At 47.9% G+C, this 19,583-nt stretch overlaps 1 protein-coding gene across 1 annotated transcript in view; it reads left to right on the top strand.

The window, feature by feature from the left end:
• Positions 1-19,583, top strand: part of NXN (nucleoredoxin) — a 136,555-nt gene that overhangs the window by 104,639 nt on the left and 12,333 nt on the right. Inside the window, exons 2-5 of the mRNA XM_080922280.1 lie at positions 12,056-12,173; positions 15,680-15,813; positions 16,254-16,354; positions 17,555-17,661. Of these exons, the coding sequence (XP_080778406.1) occupies positions 12,056-12,173; positions 15,680-15,813; positions 16,254-16,354; positions 17,555-17,661 (460 nt within the window). The remainder of the gene's footprint in view (positions 1-12,055; positions 12,174-15,679; positions 15,814-16,253; positions 16,355-17,554; positions 17,662-19,583) is intronic.

Below are 19,583 nucleotides of genomic sequence, written 5' to 3'. Positions count from 1 at the left end.
CTGTCTCTCAGATTCCAGACCCACACTGGCTATTTGTCCCGTGGTCAGAGGAAAACTCACAGCGTTTCTTTAGCTCTTCCAGCCCGTTGTTACGAGGCTCTTCCAAGCCACCCTACCCAGCGGAGGTTTTGGGACCAGATGGGCTGTAAGCAATCCCTTTGTCAGCTTGTGGGAAATACAGCGTGGGGAAGCCCAGCCATTTCCCCTAGGCTGCATTTGCGGTGCTGGCAGGGAAGATCCTGGAAGCCATATGCCTCTTTGTAGTCTCAGAACACTGTTCATCTCCCTAGTCATCGAACCACTCAGACAGGAAATCGAGCAGCTTGGTAAACCACCTCCTTAAAGAGTGCTAGAAATGATCCCATATTCCAAGCCAGCCCTGTACTAAATGAACTCAGAGTTTTTTAATTGTAGCGTTTGTAAAATTTGTTTGTTTGTTTGAGAAAGATCTTTGTATATAGGTCTAGCTGACCTGGAACTTGCTGTTTAGACCAAGCTGGTCTCAAACTCCACAGAGATCTGCCTACGTATGACTCCTAAGTGCTGGGATGAGAAGTATGTGCCACCATGGCTCAGTAAATTTTTAAAGGGGACTTTAGTATTTTTAGATTTTAATCACACCAATTTATACTTGTCTGTGGAAACCAGTCTAAATACAAGGCTTCCTGGATAGATTTTGGTAACTAAGCTGCTTTTTCATGTGACATTTGAGGAAGCTTGGTTCTTAGAGTGTACCTCGATTCCTTAGGTCCCTCTGCCTAGTTCTTCCTTTTCTAGGATACACTTTCTCAAGTTCATGTTCTGTCCTTGCTAGTATCCCACTGTAGCCTTCCCCACAAAGAGACCGAGTCTGATTGGCCAGGTATGGGAGCCTCCTCCTATAATCACAGTGCCTGGGGTACTGTGGAACACATAGAAACTAGGATAGGAAGAGCTGAAGTTTAAGGCCAGCCCGGGGTTCCATAGGGAGACCTCCTTGTCTATGCAGCCAGTGTCAGATACAGGCACATAGAGATCTGCCTCTGTACTTTCAGCTTCTGGTTCCTACCTGTGTGGTACCCATCAGACAGATCTTGTCTCTGGTTGTGGTTGTAACTAACGACCCCATCTTAGTGACTCCCCTGTTGTGAGACAGGAAGAACAACGGATTGGAGCCAGCCTGGAAAGAGTCTTCATGTCTGTAATGAAGCCAGGGTTTCTCGGGCGGGCTGCGGTTTCACCCATGTATGCTTTTTGCTCCTGTTTTTCCTAAAGGCAGGCTATCGCTGCGTAGCCCCTCCTGTCTAGCCGCCTCCCCATCCCCACTTTCCTGATCTGAATCCATGTGCCTACCCTCTGGCAGAAAGTCCCTCATAAAAAGGGTACTTATGTGGATGGCGCTTTGTCCCAAGCCTGACAGGGCCAGTGGCACTTGGGTGACCTAAGCACCGAGCACAGGGCTGCCTCCTCAGTGCATTTGAGTTTGAGGACAAGAGGACCACGTGCCAGAGACACCTCTGAGCACTTCCAGTGTGCATCCCGCTCGTTTTTGGGCAGGAGGGGCCACAAAGCCAGTTGGTGGTTGGCATAGAGCGAAGCAAGTAGAAGGTGATTTTCCCAAGGTGGCAGAGACAGTGTCCAACCCCAGAGCCTGTGTTCTCATTCCCTGACCTCTGGTTCCCGCCTCGATGACCCCCAAAACACAACGATCCCCTTGGAGGAGGGTTGGGGGCAGTGGTTGCTAAGCTAAGCCCTTGCCAGGAGGAACGAATATGAAAGCATAGCTTTAATGCCCCAGCTTCGTGTGGGAGACTGACTGCCAAGGACAAATGAAGAAACGGAAGTAGCATATGAGTTTTCTCCTCCTTCCAGCAGCAAAGTGGTTCGTTACAGAGAGTTGTCTTGCAAGGGAAGCAAAGCTTTGAGACTTGAGTGTTCCCTTACTCCCCAAGTAGAGAGGAACCTGGCCTGACATTTGCCAGCCAGGGGTGTGTCACCCTGTCTGTTGTGTCTGAAGGTATCCCAAGTGGATACAAAGCCTAAGAGGTCATGTCCTTCCCCACCAGACTAGGAACTGCAACTGACAGCGGTGCTAGGCCAAGGTCAGAGGAGACGTCATAGTTGGTCTAGGAGAACTGGCAGTGGTTTTGTTTGTTTTTGTCGTGGTGCTGGGGATGGAACCCAGAGCCTTATGCCCAAAACCATAGTGTAGAACCTTAATCCTCACAGTGAGGTGTGAAGCAATATTATAATCCCCATTTTTCTCCTGAGGAAGCTGAGGCTTTGAGAGACGATGTGACAGATGCAAAGATCACCCATCTAGTGCCACAGGGTCAAGGTCTGGGCCCAGGCCAGGTCATTTTACTGTTCCACACTGCCCTCCCTCTAACTGGGTTAAGACTAAGTATTTCACTGATGAGGACCAAATCACCCATGTATGGTGGTTCTAGAGACTCCCCACACATGACCCTCTTACATAGAGGCTGTCATGTGTAGGAGGTTTATTTAGCATGCAGAGCCCTGACATAGTCACTTAATTAAGCCCGTCTTCCTTCCTGTCTCCTTTGCTTGTTTCTCTGGCAGGTGGCACCATCAGCTTTATGGTGTATGTGCATATGTGGTCAAAGCCCCAGAGTCTTATTCTATACTCAAAAGACTAGGACAGGAAGATCTTAAACTCAAAGATAACCTGGGCTATATAAAGGATTCTTGATCAGCTTGGATGAGACCCTGACCCCGCTCTCCTCCCTTCAAATCCTGTGTCATAATTGTGCAGTGGGAGGCTGCTGAGTTCTCATAAGTTAGTAATGGATCTGACCCTCTTGGCCCAATCCAGATGCTATTTTGTTCTCTGTGCTGACTCCAGGAAAAAGGAGGGATGGTAAGGGGGCAGGGCATTATTAGATTAAGGAAGAAGAGCCCTGATCTCACTGGCATTTGAAGCAAATCATTTATGTGTGAGTTAGAAGAATCCCACCCCACCCCCACCCCCACCCAGGAATTAAGGGGAAGGGGACTGTTAGGAAAAAGATAAAGAGAGTGGAGGGGCTATGTTCAGTGGAGGTGTGGTGAGGTATGGGGGCAAGGCTTCTGGTGGACCCATGTTGGGCATCCCTTTCCTGTAGAGTTTATTCAGGGCATGGGGAGGGGGGAGTTAAGAGGGTAGTAGGGGCAGAGAGAGAGAGAGAGAGAGAAGAGGAGAGAAGCAGAGGCCGGCCATGAGCACATGAAGAAGGGGGAAGGGAATAGGAAGAGGAGGGACAAAGGGGTAAGAGCAGGAAAACAGGAGCAGGAGAGCAAGAGAGAGAGGAGGGGGCAAGCAGCCCCTTTTATAGTGCCAGGTAACTGTGGGGTGGAGTTTACAGAATCCTAACAGGGACACTGGATCATAAAGCCATTTAAAGAGCCTGAGTTGATTGCTTAGGTAGGTGCCTGGTCTAACTGCCCCCCTCCCCCATTTTATTCCCCCATCAATCAGTTCACCCAGCTTACATGGAATACATACCACACTGAGAACTGCCCTCGGCCAGCTACTCCACCACAGTCCAAATCCTGGAAGTCAAGCTGCAGGAGCAAGGGGATCACAGGTCTGATGTAAACTCTGGGACAAGAACAAAACCTCCATTAGCAGCTAGAAGGTGGGGGTGGGGCTGGGGTGACCACAGTGAGGCTGTTGTGGGAGCTTCCGTCTATTACACATCTGCTCACCTGGGCCGGGCCTTGCTCTACGCACTGGGAGTGTTCATCTGCTCTTCCCCACGTCTGCAGTTCACGTCTGTAGATCTGTTACCCCATTTCACAGATGAAGGAGCTCGGGGAGAGGTTAGCTCTCTCTTGCTTGAGGTCACTGAGTGGCTGACACCGATTCAGACACAAGCAGTTTGGCTGGAGATCCTGTAAGGTATATATTGCCTTGATGTCAGCGGTGAGAGGAAGGGGATTTAACCTCTGGTTCCCTGCCATGGTGTGGGCTGTGCTCGTTTAGGAAGGTGGAACCCATTCAAGGGTGTGGTTTTGAGTGCCTTGCACAGAGAGGGTGGTTTGTGACAGTCAGCGCTAGGTGGGAGGGCAGGGAGGCGTTTGCCTGAGAAGGCTCCGGCTGACCTGGCCACGAAGTTTGCTGATAATCCTACATCTGTGTCAGCTTTGGCTTCATCCCACAAATTTGCAGCAGCTGTTGAGAAATAAAAGCTTAGCCCCCTCAAGCGCAAAAGCCATTCTTAGCCGGAAGCAGATCTGGGGGTCACACTCAGGAGCTGAGCTTTCTCAGAAATCACCAAAGTGCATTTCCCAGAATTGTCTGCGGTGCCGGCTAATGGAGTGAGTGGTTTAGATGTTCTCTGCTCTCCACTCGCATCCTTACAGCTCACAAGTTCCGGGCCTGCCTCTTGTGATAGCTGCCGAATTGCCTCACAGCTCACCATCGTAGGTTTTCTGGCCAGCATCTCTGGGTTGATAGTTCCAACCACAACCTTGGAATCAGAACCTGCCATCAGGCCCAGGATAGGAATTTTCTAGAAACTGGATAGCCTGTTTAGTCATCCCTTGTGATTTCTGCCAAGTTGAGCTAATGTTGCCTCCTTTTTGTTTCTTTCCTGTCTTGTGTTGCCTTGCTTCTGAATTTGGCAAACTGTTCATCAATATTTGTTTATTTGTGGGTGGGTAAGGATCAAGTCTACAGGTAGTGTGTATTCGTGGGAGGAGAGGGGTTGCATGGGCCATGTATACTCATGGGTGCATATGTGTATGCGCAAGTGAGTGTGTGTGTGTGTGTGTGTGTGTGTGTGTGTGTGTGTGTGTGTGTGTAGGCAGGTAAGGTGGGTAGAACAGAAAGGAAGTAAAGTGTCCTGCTGTTTGTTTGTTTTTGAGGATGCTGGCTGTTGAGACCTACTGATCCTCTGTGGACCCGCCACGTTCAAACTACAGCTGTCTATACTCCAAGGGGTGCTGGGGGGATCCCATTGCAGGTTGTCATGTTTATGCAGCAAGCACCGTTACCTTGTGAGCCTCTCCCCTGTTCTAGACATTCAAACTTTGACATTTAGATCTCTCAGTGTTATGGCTTTGTTTTGACACTCTGTTGCAGTCGCCTGGCCTTGAGGAAGCTGGAAGACATTGGTCCTGTGAATGACAGGTGCCGACAGAATTAACCTCTGGTAGACTCTTGGCCAGGATGGTCACTGGAGAGGGCAGATGTGGTCATGAAAGACCCTCGCACTTTGCAGCCGCAGCAGTGGCTGTGTATGTGATCCTTTTAAAAATGCATAGGCTGCACCAGCTCAGAGTACTGGTGTCTGACACATCAAAGCCCAAGTTGGACCCCAGCAGCACCTTAAAAGATTAAAACGCTAACTTTGCCATTGACCATTTCCAAAAAAAATCTTCTGAATCCGGTGGAATATGAGCTCTCGCCCTCCATCCAGTCTCAGGGTTCAAAGGCAGCTGGATGGGAAGGGCCTGACTCAGCAGCGCCTCCCTCCCACGCCCGCCTAAGGCAGCCTGTGCTGAGTTTCCCAGCTTTTAGTCATTCGAGCCAGAGGCAGGAAACCAAGGAGGAATTCCTTCCAGAGTCAGATGTGGTGTCAGGGTTCTCTTAGCAAAACCCACAGAGGCGAAAACAGAAAAGCATTGCAGCAGACTATGAGGACACACACCACATGCCTGTAGTCCCAGCTGCATGGAGGGGTGAGGCAGGATGGCTGAGACCAAGAGTTCAAGGCTAACCTGAACAGTAAAATGGCACTGTGTGTGTGTGTGTGTGTGTGTGTGTGTGTGTATGTATCTATATATATATGTATGTGTGTGTGTGTGTGATTTTTTTTCTTTCTTTTACAGAATAGAGTTTATTCAGGTCATGGGGGAATTAAGAGGGTAGTAGAGGCAGAGAGAGAGAGAGAGAGAGAGAGAGAGAGAGAGAGAGAGAGAGAGGAGTAGAGGCCAGCCATGAGCATGTGGTGGGGGAAAGGGAAGGGGAAGAGGAGGGGTAAGGGCAGGAGAGCAAGAGAAGGAGCAAGAGTGCAAGAGAACAAGAGCAAGAGTATATATATATATATATATATATATATATATATGATTTTAAAAAAACATATGTTGTGTGTGCTCAAATACACCCCCCACACACATATATGTAACCGAAAATGAGATCTGAAAGTAAGAGGCAGAGGCAACGGAAAACAGACGACATAAAACAGGGCCTCCAAATGTCTAGTGTTGCATAAGACACTTGTAGCAAAATAACTGTGTCCAGAAGGAAACCCCCATTCCATAAGTCATCCCACTTACAGCCTCCTAACTGTGCGGCTGATTGATTAACTGTAAAACAAAGCTGACACAGAGACAGTCTTTAAAGAGAATGCTGACAAGACAAGGGGAAGCGATCATAAACTGGATCCCAGCATCAATGAAGCATCCCGTGTAGATGTGGCTTCAAAAACTGAAGTATTTCCACATGTGACACCCTCCTTGGGCTCAAACACCCTGCAGTGGGTATTATGTGCTCCAAGCGACCTGTCCACAGAAGTCTAGTCAGGGTCAGGGCCAAGATGACAGCCCAGTCACTTGGTAGCCTGTTTTCTTTCCATGCTGACATGTTTCCTCCTAGATGCATCTCTTAGATGATGATGATGAAGAGAGCTGATAATTAAATATGGGGGTTTGGGGGTCGGTGGTAGAGAGCGTGTGCCTGGAATGCATGAAGCCTTCACTTCAGTTCAATCCTCACATCCCCCTACCCCCAAAAGAAAGTTCCACTGTAATATTAAGAATACAAGCTTACTTTGGGGGGGGGGCAGTGGATTTGGAGACAGTATGTAGCCTCTATGTAGCTCTGGCTGCCCTATGCAGACAAAGGCTGGACTCAAACTCACAGAATCCCCCTGCTTCTACCCTCTGAGTGCTGGGGTTAGAGCCACTACTCGTGGCTGCTGGGGGTGCTTTTTTAAAAGTACACTTAGCTCACAGCACTAAGTTATCTAGACATTACCACCATCACCACTTTAAAAAAAAGGATGATCCGGACGCTGTAGGCACTCACCAGCCCAGAAAGGGGTCTGGATGCTCCGCCCACTCTTCCTGTGCTTCGGTTAGGTCCTGGGCAGATGCTGTTTTTAGTGGACATTTGAATGACAGGTGGAAAGGGGGTAGGTGTCACAGCTTTTCCTATTGAGTCAGAGTCAAATTGGCATGCTATGAACTCTTAAGACAAACAGTCTTTATCTGCGACCCTCAGCATGCTGGGGTTCTGTGGATTCACCTCAGGGTAATATTACACACAGACTTTGTATATGTGTACACTTTTCCATGGCAGGAATATGTGTGTAACCCCCAAATGGTTAAGAATCCAGGGCCTCTGGGAGACTTTAGCAGACTTTAAGGCACAGTGAATCGCTCTTGAAGCACAAGCGTGGGCTAGAGAGATGGCTCAGTGGTTAAGAGCACTGACTGTTCTTCCAGAGGTCCTGAGTTCAATTCCCAGCAACCACATGGTGGCTCACAACCATCTGTAATGGGATCTGATGCCCTCTTCTGGTGTGTCTGACGACAGCAGCAGTGTACTTATATATAATAAGTAAATAAATCTTTAAAAAAGAAGCACAAACTTTTCCCCTAGCCATTCTGTGTGATAGAGGCTCTCCACACAGGCAAAGATGACCACTTCATTCTGAGGGCCAACTTTCTGGTTTGGATAACAAGATCTGACTCAGGTATTGGGGGCGAGGCACTGGAGAGATGGCGCACTGGTAAAGAGGGCATCCTCCTCTTCAGAGGACCTGGGTGTAGCTCCCAACACCCACATCAGGAGACCTAATCAACTGTGCTCCAGCTCCAGGGCAGTTGACATCCCCTCTAGGCCTCTATGGGTATCTGCATGCAGTAGTGTGCACTCACACAGTTGTGTATATATGCACTTTTTTTTTTTTAAAGAAAAGAACAGCTAGAGAGATGGCTCACAGTTAAGAGCACTGGCTGCTCTTCCAGAGGACCCAGGTTTTATTCCCAGCACCCACATGGCAACATACAACATTCTGGAACTTCAGTTCCCAGGGAGCTGACACCTTCTTCTGGCCTCCAAGGGGAACCAGGCACACATGTGGTGTACAGACATACATGAAAGAAAAACACCTGTACACATAAAAGTAAATAACTTTAAAATTAAAAAAGAAAAGGCCAGAATGACTCTGTCTGGGTCTTCTCTGCTGTTTCCAAGCTGAGGAACCCTGATCTACAGCCTGAGAAATGTGTGCCAAGCCACAGACAGCTCACTGATGAATAAGTTCCTAAATAAATCACTGTCATGAAATTAGACCGTGATGTGTTAGACTATAAAAGGACCAACTTCTCTGTTCTGTCTAAGCACAGAAGCAACACATGTCCTCCCCTAAGCCAGCAGACCTATGCTTGGAGACAAAGACCCAGCGATCCCCGGAAACAAGAACCATGCTTTACTATCCTGAGATCCAAGGAGGAAGAGCCAAGCATTCAGAGCCCAGGTTGCCTAGACACGGACGCCATCCCTTTCTTTTGGCTGTCATTGTTAGTTTTCTGGTTTGTTTTTGTAAACACCCATCCTCAAATAAATGCTATTGGGGTAGGGCTAGGGAGATGGTGCAGTAGTTGAAAGCAAGTTTCTAGCACACTGGTCAGGCATCCATAACTCCACTTCCAGGGGATCTGATAACCCTCTTCTGGCTTCCAAGGGTAACTGCACATACATACAGACACACATATACACAAAAATAAAAATAAAATAAAATTTTAAATTGGGGTTCATTCATTCACTTGATCAATCAGTCCATCCATCCGTCCATTCATCCCTCTATCTATGTATCTATCTGTCAGCTACCTTCCTATATACATACCTGTCATTAACACTGAACTACACTCCTGACCTATTTCCTTAAAACACATAGGTAAGGGAATGGGGCCATAAATAGCTCTGACCGCATCTCCTGTAGCCTTAGCAGCTAGCCTCCTGCCTTTTGACAGGTTCCTTGGGCTATAGGTAACCTTCCCCATGCATGCAACTTGCTTCATTGCATGACAGAAGTCTGCATTCCATTCATCATAGGCGTGTGCTGTGCACATGTGTATATGTATGTGTGCATACATAAGGAGATGCCCCCCCCCCCACTGCCTATCACTAAAATGTGGGCCATTATTCTAAGCATGACTTTGCCTTTTCCCTGTGAGGCATTCTTTCTAGTTATTTATAAAATTGCTTTCCATTTTTATTCTCACTGTTTTCCCTTTCATGAGAGCAGAAGCTCTATCCGAGCACAAGATTCATCTGCCTTGTTCTTTTTGTTGGTTGGTTTTTCTTTTGTTTGTTTTTCTTTTTTTTTTTAAAGATTTATTTGTTTATTATATATAAGTATGCTGTAGCTGTCTTCAGACACCCCAGAAGAGGGCATCAGATCCCATCACAGATGGTTGTGAGCCAACATGTGGTTGCTGGGATTTGAACTTAGAACCTCTGGAAGAGCAATCAGTGCTCTTAACCGCTGAGCCATCTCTCCAGCCCTTGTTTGTTTTTCAAGGCAGGGTTTCTATGTTTAGCCTGCCTGTCCTAGAACTAGCTCTAGGCTGGCCTCAAATTCACAAAGATCCACCTGCCTCTGCCACCTGAGTCCTGGGATTAAAGGCATGCATCGCCACTGCCTGGCAGCCTCATTCTTTCTCATGCCTCTTGTATTTAGAAGAGACACATAGTAGGCACTCATCTTACAGCTGCATAGTGAATCTCAGCACTTTCAAGTTCTAAAACACATTGAAGAAAACCCAAATGTGCTGTTAGCTGAGTATGTGCTTGCGATGTGTTATTCGCTGTGCACATGCTAACATCAGTGCGTATGGGAGAGCAATGAAAGCCAAGTGATTGGAAAGACTGACGTTAGCAATGGCATTGGCAGGGGAGCTAGGAAATAAACTCTCACTGCCGGCAGGGTGGAGCAGTTTCAGCCTTTTCAAGCAGTGGATCCCAGGTTACTCTTTGCATTTTTTTTGTGATTTTGCTGTTGCCCAATGTTTTCAAGCGACTACTTTTCCCCCTCTAAAATTACATTTTAGACCAAAAAAAAAAAAAAAAAAAAAAAAAATCAACTCAATGATCTTAATCTTCCTGTGTAAATTTTTTTCTCCTTCCTACATGTAGTGAAGGGAGGAGGAGAGAGAGTGTGTGTATACATGTACACATATGTGTGCCCACAGGGAAGAAGGTATTGTGTGCCCTCTTCTGTGGCTCATTTATTTCTTTGCAGCAGGGTCTCTCTCTCAGGGATGGAGTCTCAGCTGGGCTAGAAACCAGCAATCCCCACTTACCTTCCTGTTATTTCTGCTCCTGCTGGGACTAGGGTTACAGGCACCTGAAGGGACACTGCTTGTTTCTGTGGGTGGTAGGATCTAAAGTCTGCTCCTCATGACTGTGAAGCAAGTACTCTTAATTGCTGAGCCATCTTTCCAGTGCTCAACCCTCCCCCCACCTCGGACACCCCTTTAAGTAACCTGGGTGGACTTTGACCCAGCAAATTTAAGTTACCAATCCCAGTGGCACGAAGGTCTTGTTTGCTGTCAAACCTCTAAAGAGTGTTTCATCAATATGCTGGGCATTGGTGACACGCAGCGATAATCCCAACACTTAAGAGGCCAAGGTAGGTGGACCTCAGAGTTCTAGGCCAGCCTGGTCTACAGAGCGATGTCCAGGATAGTTAGGGCTACACAGAGAAACCCTATCTTGGGGGGTGGGGGGAAGTTTCATCAACAAAGGCTGGGACTGGTGTGGGAAGATCAGAACTCAAGGTTAGCCTGAGTTTCATACCTAATGCTAAGACAACCTCAGCTCCATGGTGAGACCCTGTCTCAAAATAACAATAAAAGAACACTTGATCTGAGCCCAGGATCAGATTTCTGTGGAATGATGCAGCCGTGGTCCCATAAGCCACTCACAGCCACTCCTGTTAAGAGGCTGTTTTGTGAGCCCACCGGAAATGTGGGGCTGCTAAGCAATCAAGCCCGGCCACCCAGTTTGAAGCAGGGTCCAACAACCCTTCTGCCAAGCCATGTGTCTCTATAGGCTGAGAAGCCTCAAGTTTCTTGGCAGATTCTCTAGAATTGAATTAAAAAACCATCAGAGCCCATCCACACACTCCTTTCCCTCCACTGTGTGCAGCCACATCCTGAAGCCTGTTGCCCCGTTTGGCCAGTCACTAAGCCCCTGGCCTGGACTCCCAGGTGCCCCAGAAAGGAGTCTCACAGCCCTTGTGGAGCTCTTTTGCTTCTTTCTGTTTGGAGCGGTGTAGCAAGCCCAACATTTTCCTTCGTGGTTTTAGTGCAAGGGCTTGGCGGTTTACACTTCAGAGCACCCAGTGGCATGAGGGAGCAATAGAGCCTGTGAGAATCTGGCTTCTTGTCCAGGGCAGTGATGTTCCCAGGTGCTCGGCTTCCTTCTTAGACCCTGGGCCTTTAATAGTTTACACTGCCAGCCTCAGCACTCCGCCAGAAGCCCAGGGGCTGTTTGGAGTGGCAGTGTGGGAGGAGGGTTCGGGCAGGTTTGTTGCTTGTGTTCAGCAAGACAAATGGCAAACACGCATAGCAAAGATGCTATTCCTGTCACAGGCCTGGACAAGTGTGGAGAGGGGCACATTTTAACTACTTGTTCTTGTTGGGAAGCCTCTCCCCTCCTCCTTGGCTGATGGCTGCCTGCTGCTTGCTGCCTGCTGCTGGGCGGAGGTACTTCCCTCCCTTCCCGGATCAGCTGGTTAGGGTCTCATTGTACAGTAAAGATGTCAGGTCTTTATTGGAGTTTTCGGTTGTCCCCTGGGGACTGGCAAGAGACTAAATGTCCCTCTATCAACCACTTCTGTCACAACATGAACCTTTCTAGGACTCAGGGTCCCCTACATACCATAATAACACAGGGGCCCGTAGAATTGTAATGAGCCCATCCCTATTGCTGGGCAGCTCTGATTTGAGCCAGTCATTCCCGTATTGTTTTATCTCTTCCTGGGCCTGGGGGGCGTGAAAGAACTCTGCAGTTAATTCGGTTTGGGTTTAACCACCTTATGGTACTTTTCTTTTATAGCTTAAACTTTGGAACAAATACCGAGTCTCCAACATTCCATCGCTAATATTCCTAGACGCCACCACAGGGAAGGTTGTGTGCAGGAACGGGCTCCTGGTGATCCGAGATGACCCAGAAGGTAAGGCTTGGGTGTGCCTGACTCCCCCACCTCTCTGCTCTATCCCCTGCTGGGCCTCAGTACTAATGAAGTACTGTAAGTAGGTTTACATGGCCAAGAGAATATTGTCTTGATAAAATTACTGTATTCTCCAGGTCATGGTTAAGAGTTGTAAAGGCTCAGAATGTCCCCCCAGGGGGCATTAATTCTTGGGCCAAAGCAGATGGGATCTGGGAAGGAATGTTCAGCTCTGAGGGCTGGGGAGGCTGTTGGGAAGCAGCAAGAACCCAGATACCAAGTCTAGTGTTACCTCAGTATCAGCAGCTGCCTTAGCAATAAGGGTCTGCTCTCTCTCTCTCTCTCTCTCTCTCTGTGTGTGTGTGTGTGTGTGTTATAGAGTATCTAGGTGTAGTGGTGTGTACCTTTAATCCCAGCATTCAGGAGGCGGAGGCAGGTGGATTTGAGTTCAAGACCAGCCTGGTCTACATAGCAAGTTCCAGACTAACCAGAGATACACAATGAGACCCTGTCTCGATAGAAACAAAAAATATACACAGAGAGGAGAGGGCTGAAAGCCCAGGGGGCACTTGCTGCCAAGCCTGACAACCTGAGTTCTGTTTCTAGAACCAACTTCTACAAGCTGTCCTCTGACCGCCATGTACACAATCGATATAAGTAAAAAATAAAATAAAATCCTTTATCCAAAGGGTTCCTGGATGTACAGCAGGTATGTTTGCCTGCTTAGAAATCTCACTGGCTCTCCCCCAGTGAGTTCTAATGTGCATTTAGAGTTAAGAGTTGTGATCTGGCAGGATAGAGCTGAATCCCTCCTCAGTGACTGAGGCAGAGGACTAGACTTTGTCCTCCATTGGTGTGGGAACAGTAAGACTTCAAAGTTTCACGATTTACCACCTAAACATCCTTAACCCCCATATCTGAAACCTTTTACTTTTATTTATTTAGTTTTTCTTTTGAGTCAAGATTTTACTGTTTGCCCAGGCTACCTTGAAACTTGCTACCTAGCCTAGACTGCTCCAATCTGTGCCTTTTTCCTGCCTCAGTCTGAGTCCTGAAATCTATAATTTCATGACTGTCAAAAAAGTTTGAATTTGCCAGGCAGTGGTGGCTGTTGCCTTTAATCCCAGGGAGGCAGAGGCAGGCAGATCTCTGTGAGTGGGAGGTCAGCTCGGTCTACAGAGCAAGTTCCAGGACAGCCAAGGTTACACAAAGAACTCCTGTCTTGAAGGCCCCCCACCCCAGTTTGGATTTCACGAGGATTCAGAATGTTCCATGTTACCCAGCAAAGTCCCATCTCTGTATTGTTCTCTTGGCCTCAGGCATAAGTGCTCTGACTTGTCTGGTGCAGGTTAAGTCCAAGTTCCTGATGGCCTTGCTCATGCTGACCTTCTGGCTGCTGGCTGTATACTGGGAACTCTCCCCAGACCCCCTTTCCTCTTGCATTGGAAGAACATAGGTACAAGGTCTTTATTGCTGCCTTGCTCACTGAGCCAACTGGAGGATTCATACCTGGTGTCTGTCTGTCTGTCTGTCTCTGTCTGTCTCTCTCTCTCTCTGTCTCTCTCTCTCTCTCTCTCTCTCTCTCTCTCACACACACACACACACACACACACATGCACACGAACACGCACACACACACACACATTCAGAGCTGGATGTTGTAGTACATACCTGAAGCCTCAACATTCTGGAGGCTAGGAAGGTTCTGAGTTCAAAGCCAGCTTACACTACTCTCAAAAAAATGAAAAACAGGGCTGGAGAGATGGCTCAGCGGTTAAGAACACTGGCTGCTCTTCCAGAGGTCCTGCGTTCAATTCCCAGCAACCACATGGATGGTGGCTCAACAACCATCTGTAACGGGATATGATGCCCTCTTCTGTGTGTCTGAAGACAGCTGCACTGTACTCATATACATAAAATAAATTAATCTGGGCTGGAGAGGTGGCTCAGTGGTTAGGAGCACTGACTGCTCTTCCAGAGGTTCTGAGTTCAATTCCCAGCAACCACATGGTGGCTCACAACCATCTGGAATGAGATCTGATGCCCTCTTCTGGTGTGTCTAAAGATAATTACAATGTACTTATAATAAATAAATACATAAATAAATAAGAATTTTAAAAATTAATTAATGAATCTTAGAACTTAAAAAAGAAAGAAAGCAAGCAAGGCCAGTGTGGTGGTGCAGATCTTCAATCCCAGCACTTGGGAGGAAGAGCCTGGTGGTGCTCTATAAATTGAGGCCAGCCTGATCTACTTACTGAGCTCCAGGTTAGTCAGATACTGTATAGATAGTGAGACCTTGGAGAGAAACAAACCAGAAACAGATAGAGAAGGATTATAAAAATCAGGACATAATGAACTCACAGTCCACCCACTCCCAAGATCGTTAACATGGCCAGCCTAGTGACCGGTCTCCATAGAGTTTTGTATCCTCTGGTTTCCGGGTGGGCTTGGCCCCCTGCATTTTTAACTGGACTCTCATCCTGGCCCCTCAGGCGATTTTGAGGCAGTGGGCCATGGACCACCCTATAAGAAAACAATATGTCAAGCTGGGAACATGTTAGTTCCTCTTCCTGCTGGGAGTCCACATGTCATCAAAACATGACCATCTGGGTTTTGTGGATTTTCGTTTTTATTATATGTTTGTTAGTCCTCTCTTGGTTCCCTAGGCCCCAGCCCTGGCCTGTTGCTTTTAGATCTCTAGGGGTGTGGCCAGGCAGCATCCCACTTGAAAAATCCCACAGTGGGTTCTAACGTGCATTCAGGGTTGGGAGCCGTGGAGCTGGCGGGATGAGATTGGAATGCTATCTAGGTGAGACACAGCCGCATCTGTCAGTTACCTAGGTGGTCTGGCCTGGCCTGGTCTCCTCTCTATTCTTCATCTGGAGAGAGGTCTTCTCATCCCCTCGCACTGCCTAGGAACCACTGCCTAGGTGGTAATGAGGCTATCTGTGCCAAGATGAGTTTTCCTTTCGTTTTTCATTATTTTTAAATTATATTTTCTTTCTCTTTGTTTCTGTTTCTGTTTTTTTGCTCTTTCAAGACTAGGTTTCTCTTTGTATAACCCTGGCTGTCCTGGAACTCACTCTGTAGATGAAGCTGCCCTCATACTATCAGAAATGTCTGCCTCCTCAGTGTGAACCACCACCTCCCAGCTTTTAAGTTAAATTTTCTAAAAACTTGCTATGGTGTGTGTGTGTGTGTGTGTGTGTGTGTGTGTTGGCACACACACGCCCCAGCTTATGTGCAGTGATCAGAGGATACCCCTTCAGAATCTCTTTTCTCCTTCCTTTACATATCCCAGGTGCCTGGCTCTAGACACCGTCCCATGGAAGGGACCATCTTGATAACCCAAGTTCCTTTTTGTCTGTGTTAGCTGCAGATCCTGAGGCTAGGCTAATAAATTCTGTATGGTGACAAAATTGTGCCTAGAGTTCTGGAGACTCTCAGGTCCCAGGCCATCATAAAGAGCCATGATGTTGACACCCTCTGTGGCCTATCTATTTCAGGTCTGGAATTCCCTTGGGGACCTAAACCCTTCCGGGAAGTTATTGCGGGACCCTTGCTTAGAAATAATGGGCAGTCACTGGAGAGCAGCAGCCTGGAGGGGTCTCACGTGGGAGTCTATTTCTCGGCACACTGGGTGAGTGCTTGGTCTCTCCTTGGTTTAGATTGAAGGGAACAACAGTGTCACCACTGTGCCTAGACGACTTGGCTTCTGGGATAGAAGGCTCTGGTGAAGTTCCCTGGCCTTGCCTTTCCTTGATCATTGATGACAATAAATGCTCATGGTATCTGTGACGATGGCAACAAGAATACAGCCTTGCCTCAGCCAGCCATTCTGGCAAGATTTCTTTGGCTCTGAAAGGGAGAGATCCCCCTGCCGCCTACTGCATGTAGCCTAGGCTGGGCCTCGGCTGTGCGTACTGATTGCCATGAAGAGACGAAAGCTTACTTCTGTCTCTTGTATAAATTGGGTTCTGCTGTCTCAGTCCTTCCCAGTTCTTCTCACCTGGCCTCCAGTGGCAATGGCTGGAGGTAGAGCAGAAGACATGTCACATGGCAAGGGCTCTTGTCTTTCAGTGTCCGCCCTGCCGAAGCCTTACCAGAGTGCTGGTGGAATCCTACCGGAAGATCAAGGAGGCAGGCCAGAAGTTTGAGATCATCTTTGTCAGCGCAGACAGGTAAGGTGTATCCTTGAAGCGTCAGCACCACACCCCTTTTCCAGTAACGGCGTACACGTGTCTTTTGCTCCCTATGTCTTCCTCAGTGTAGGCCATGGAGTCGGGCTTCAGGAAGACAGCTCTGGGATATTTATTGCTGAGGTAAACCTTACTGCAGGCACTGAGGCCCTTCCCAGTGCATTTCAGGATCAATGGAAATCAAGATGCATTTTTGGTTCAGCTTTCTAAATTATGAAGGATGGAAGCGAGCCAGAGACTGGCACCATGTGACTGTGTTTTGCATGGATCTGGTCATGCACTTTGCCTAGGATTACACCAATGCACGTGGATAAGAAATCACCCAAGTGAGGAGGGTAGTTTTCCTCTCAGGGCTTGTTCCGCTAGACTCGGGTGTCCCTGCTTCTCCTCATTCCGTCATCTGTAAGCAGTCTTCAGCTTGGAAGCCCACCCAAGACCCTTTATGTCCTCCATGGTAGCTGTCCATCCCTATAGCTCAGCCCTAATGTGCTTTCTATAACTAAAGCGTGTTCACTTTCCCTGTTGCTTCCTAGTGTACAGTCATAGGTGTAGGCTTGGTGCTGACTGTGTAGTTCTGTACACACCACACATACACAAGGAACACAACTGTGGTGTGTGTGTAGGCCTGCTGTAAAGTCAGATGTGTTGGGGCTGGAGAGATAGCTCCATGGCTGAGAGCATTTATCTCCGTCAGAGGACCAGGGTTCAGACTCCAGCACCATACATCTAGGGAGCAGCTCACAAACACCAAGCCACAACTCCACAAAACTCCAGCCATAAGGGGTCCAACGTCCCTTTCTGACTTTTTCTTTCCCACCCCCACACCCCCCACCCCCCTGCACAAAACCACACACAAACAAGTGCATACAGACCAAATTAAATCTTTACAAAACAATCAAATGTATCCATGCTGATGATTGGCAGAGGTGAAATTGGTAGGACGCATGGCCTGGCTGCCATTTTAGTTTGGGAGCCACCAGGTGGATGGAACCATTTGCTTCTTGATGAGCTGCAGAATGGGTACATTAGCAAAATCCTATAGCCTGGGGCCTGAGGAGCTAGGCTAGGAACCTGAGTTTAGGAACCCAAACCCCGTAGGAGCCAGTACAACTTGGTAATAGCGGGAAGAACCAAGTGGAGATGCACTCAGGATAAGGAAGTTTTCTCCACATCTTTCTGCAGGTCAGAGGAGTCTTTCAAACAGTACTTTAGTGACATGCCGTGGCTCGCTGTCCCCTACACTGATGAGGCCCGGAGGTCTCGTCTCAACCGACTGTATGGAATCCAAGGTAGGTCTGGACTTTGTAGCCTGGACAGAAACCTGCTCACTTGAGCTTTCCATATCCCTGGCCTCCTTTTAAACAGAGAAAGAACATCTTTAAAACCAGGCATGGTGGTGCAAACCTGTAAGCCTAGCACCTGGGAGGCAGAGGCAGGTGGTGTGCCAGCTCCATGCCAGTTGGGGGCGTTTCAGAAGGACCAAAGCCACCAACCAAACTAACAACTAGGCTTTACTTTTGTGAGTGTTCATGTTCCCGACATTTTTAAAACTTACCAGGCAGTCGTGGCACACACCTTTAGTCCCAACGCTCAGGAAGCAGAGGCACGTAGATCGCTCTAAGTTCAAGACGTGGTCTACAGAGAACAGCCAGGGCTACACGGAGAAACCCTATGTAAAAAAAAAAAAATCAAAACAAAAACAAAATTAAATTTGGGGCCAGAGAACTGAAGAAATTGCTCAGTGTTTAAGAGCTTTGACTGCACTTGCATAGGGGCCTGGTTCATTTCCCAGAATTGATATCAGGAGGCTCATAGTGGCCTGTAACTGCAGCTCTAGGAGATCTCACAGCCTCTTCCAGTTTCCTTGGGTGTGTGTGTGTGTGTGTATGTGTGTGTGTGTGTGTGTTGCACACACTTACACACATACAAGTACACAGCAAAAAGTTCACTTGGGGTGATTGATTTGTTTGTTTATTTTTTGAGACAGGGTTTCACTGTGTGGTCTGGCTGTCCTGGAACTCACACTGTAGACCACTGCCTGGCTCTCAGAGTGAATTTTATGGAGTATAACATGACTTACACCTCATTACCGCGATTGTGTTGGATGTTTGGGGTGGGTTGGTTGTTTTAAGTACTTGTTCTGGTAAGACAGCTACTTCTCACCCCCTTTCATAGTGGCTTCTGGCATGAATGGCCTGGTCTATAGTGTGGAGCACAACCAAACCCCTAAACCAGAACCCCCTCCAAGCCTCACTGTCACACAGACTAAAGGATAGTCTTTGGTTCTATCACTTGTAGTGCTTGAGCCTCGGTTCCTCCTCTGCAAATGATGCATGACGAGCCTCTGACAGAAAACTGCTAAGAAGTGATGAAATGCTTCTTCTCTCTGTGTGTGTGTGTGTGCACGAGCTCGCACAAATGCTTGTGCATGTGTGTGCATTTGTGTATACAGGTGTGCGTGCATATTCGTGTGTTGCACTCCTACTACCTTTCAGTTGAGGACATTTCCACAAGTTGACCACCAGAATTACAATACAATGATTATCAGAAATAAAGAATATCACAGAAGCAAACTAGATGCTCCCTTTGTCAAATGAGCGCACAAACACACACACACACACACACACACACACACACACACACACACACGCGAGTCTAGCCTAATAAGCTCTTTCTTGGGGAAGTACTTGACTGGCAGGTCCGGATTTAAACTGGAGGGTAGGTGTTTGCTTGAGTTCCATCCCTGCACTATGAAAATAAACAGAAATATATGGGGTTGTGCTTTGACTTTTCCACCATGAGATTACTCTGAAAGTGACTCGGTGTTCTACTTCAAGGAGATGTGACTGTCTCTTTGTTCCGTGGACAAGAGGTATCCTCCAGCATCACAGTCTTCAAGGCTGTACCACGGCCTCCCTAGCTTGTGACTAAAGGCCTTTCAAGCCACTACCGGCAAGACACACACTGGTAGGCTGGTTGAGAGCCAGGGCTCTCTTTTTTAGACTCTGTTGTCCATCCGTGCCAGCCTCCCTTTCACCTGTGTTAGGCAGTGTTTCATCACTGTGATGCTGTTCCTAGCAGAGACAGCTTAAGGGAGGAAGGATTTACCATGGGTCTCAGCTTCAGAGTCACTCAGTTCTCTCAGCTTGATGGCTCAGAAGGCAAGGGGGATGGGGAGGATGCTGACACTCTACAGCCTTCTGCCCTTTCT

Source organism: Micromys minutus, assembly GCF_963924665.1.
Source record: "Micromys minutus genome assembly, chromosome: 10".
Lineage (NCBI taxonomy): Eukaryota > Metazoa > Chordata > Mammalia > Rodentia > Muridae > Micromys > Micromys minutus.
Note: the sequence above shows the minus strand (reverse complement) of the source record. Positions and strands in the feature narration are given on the sequence as shown.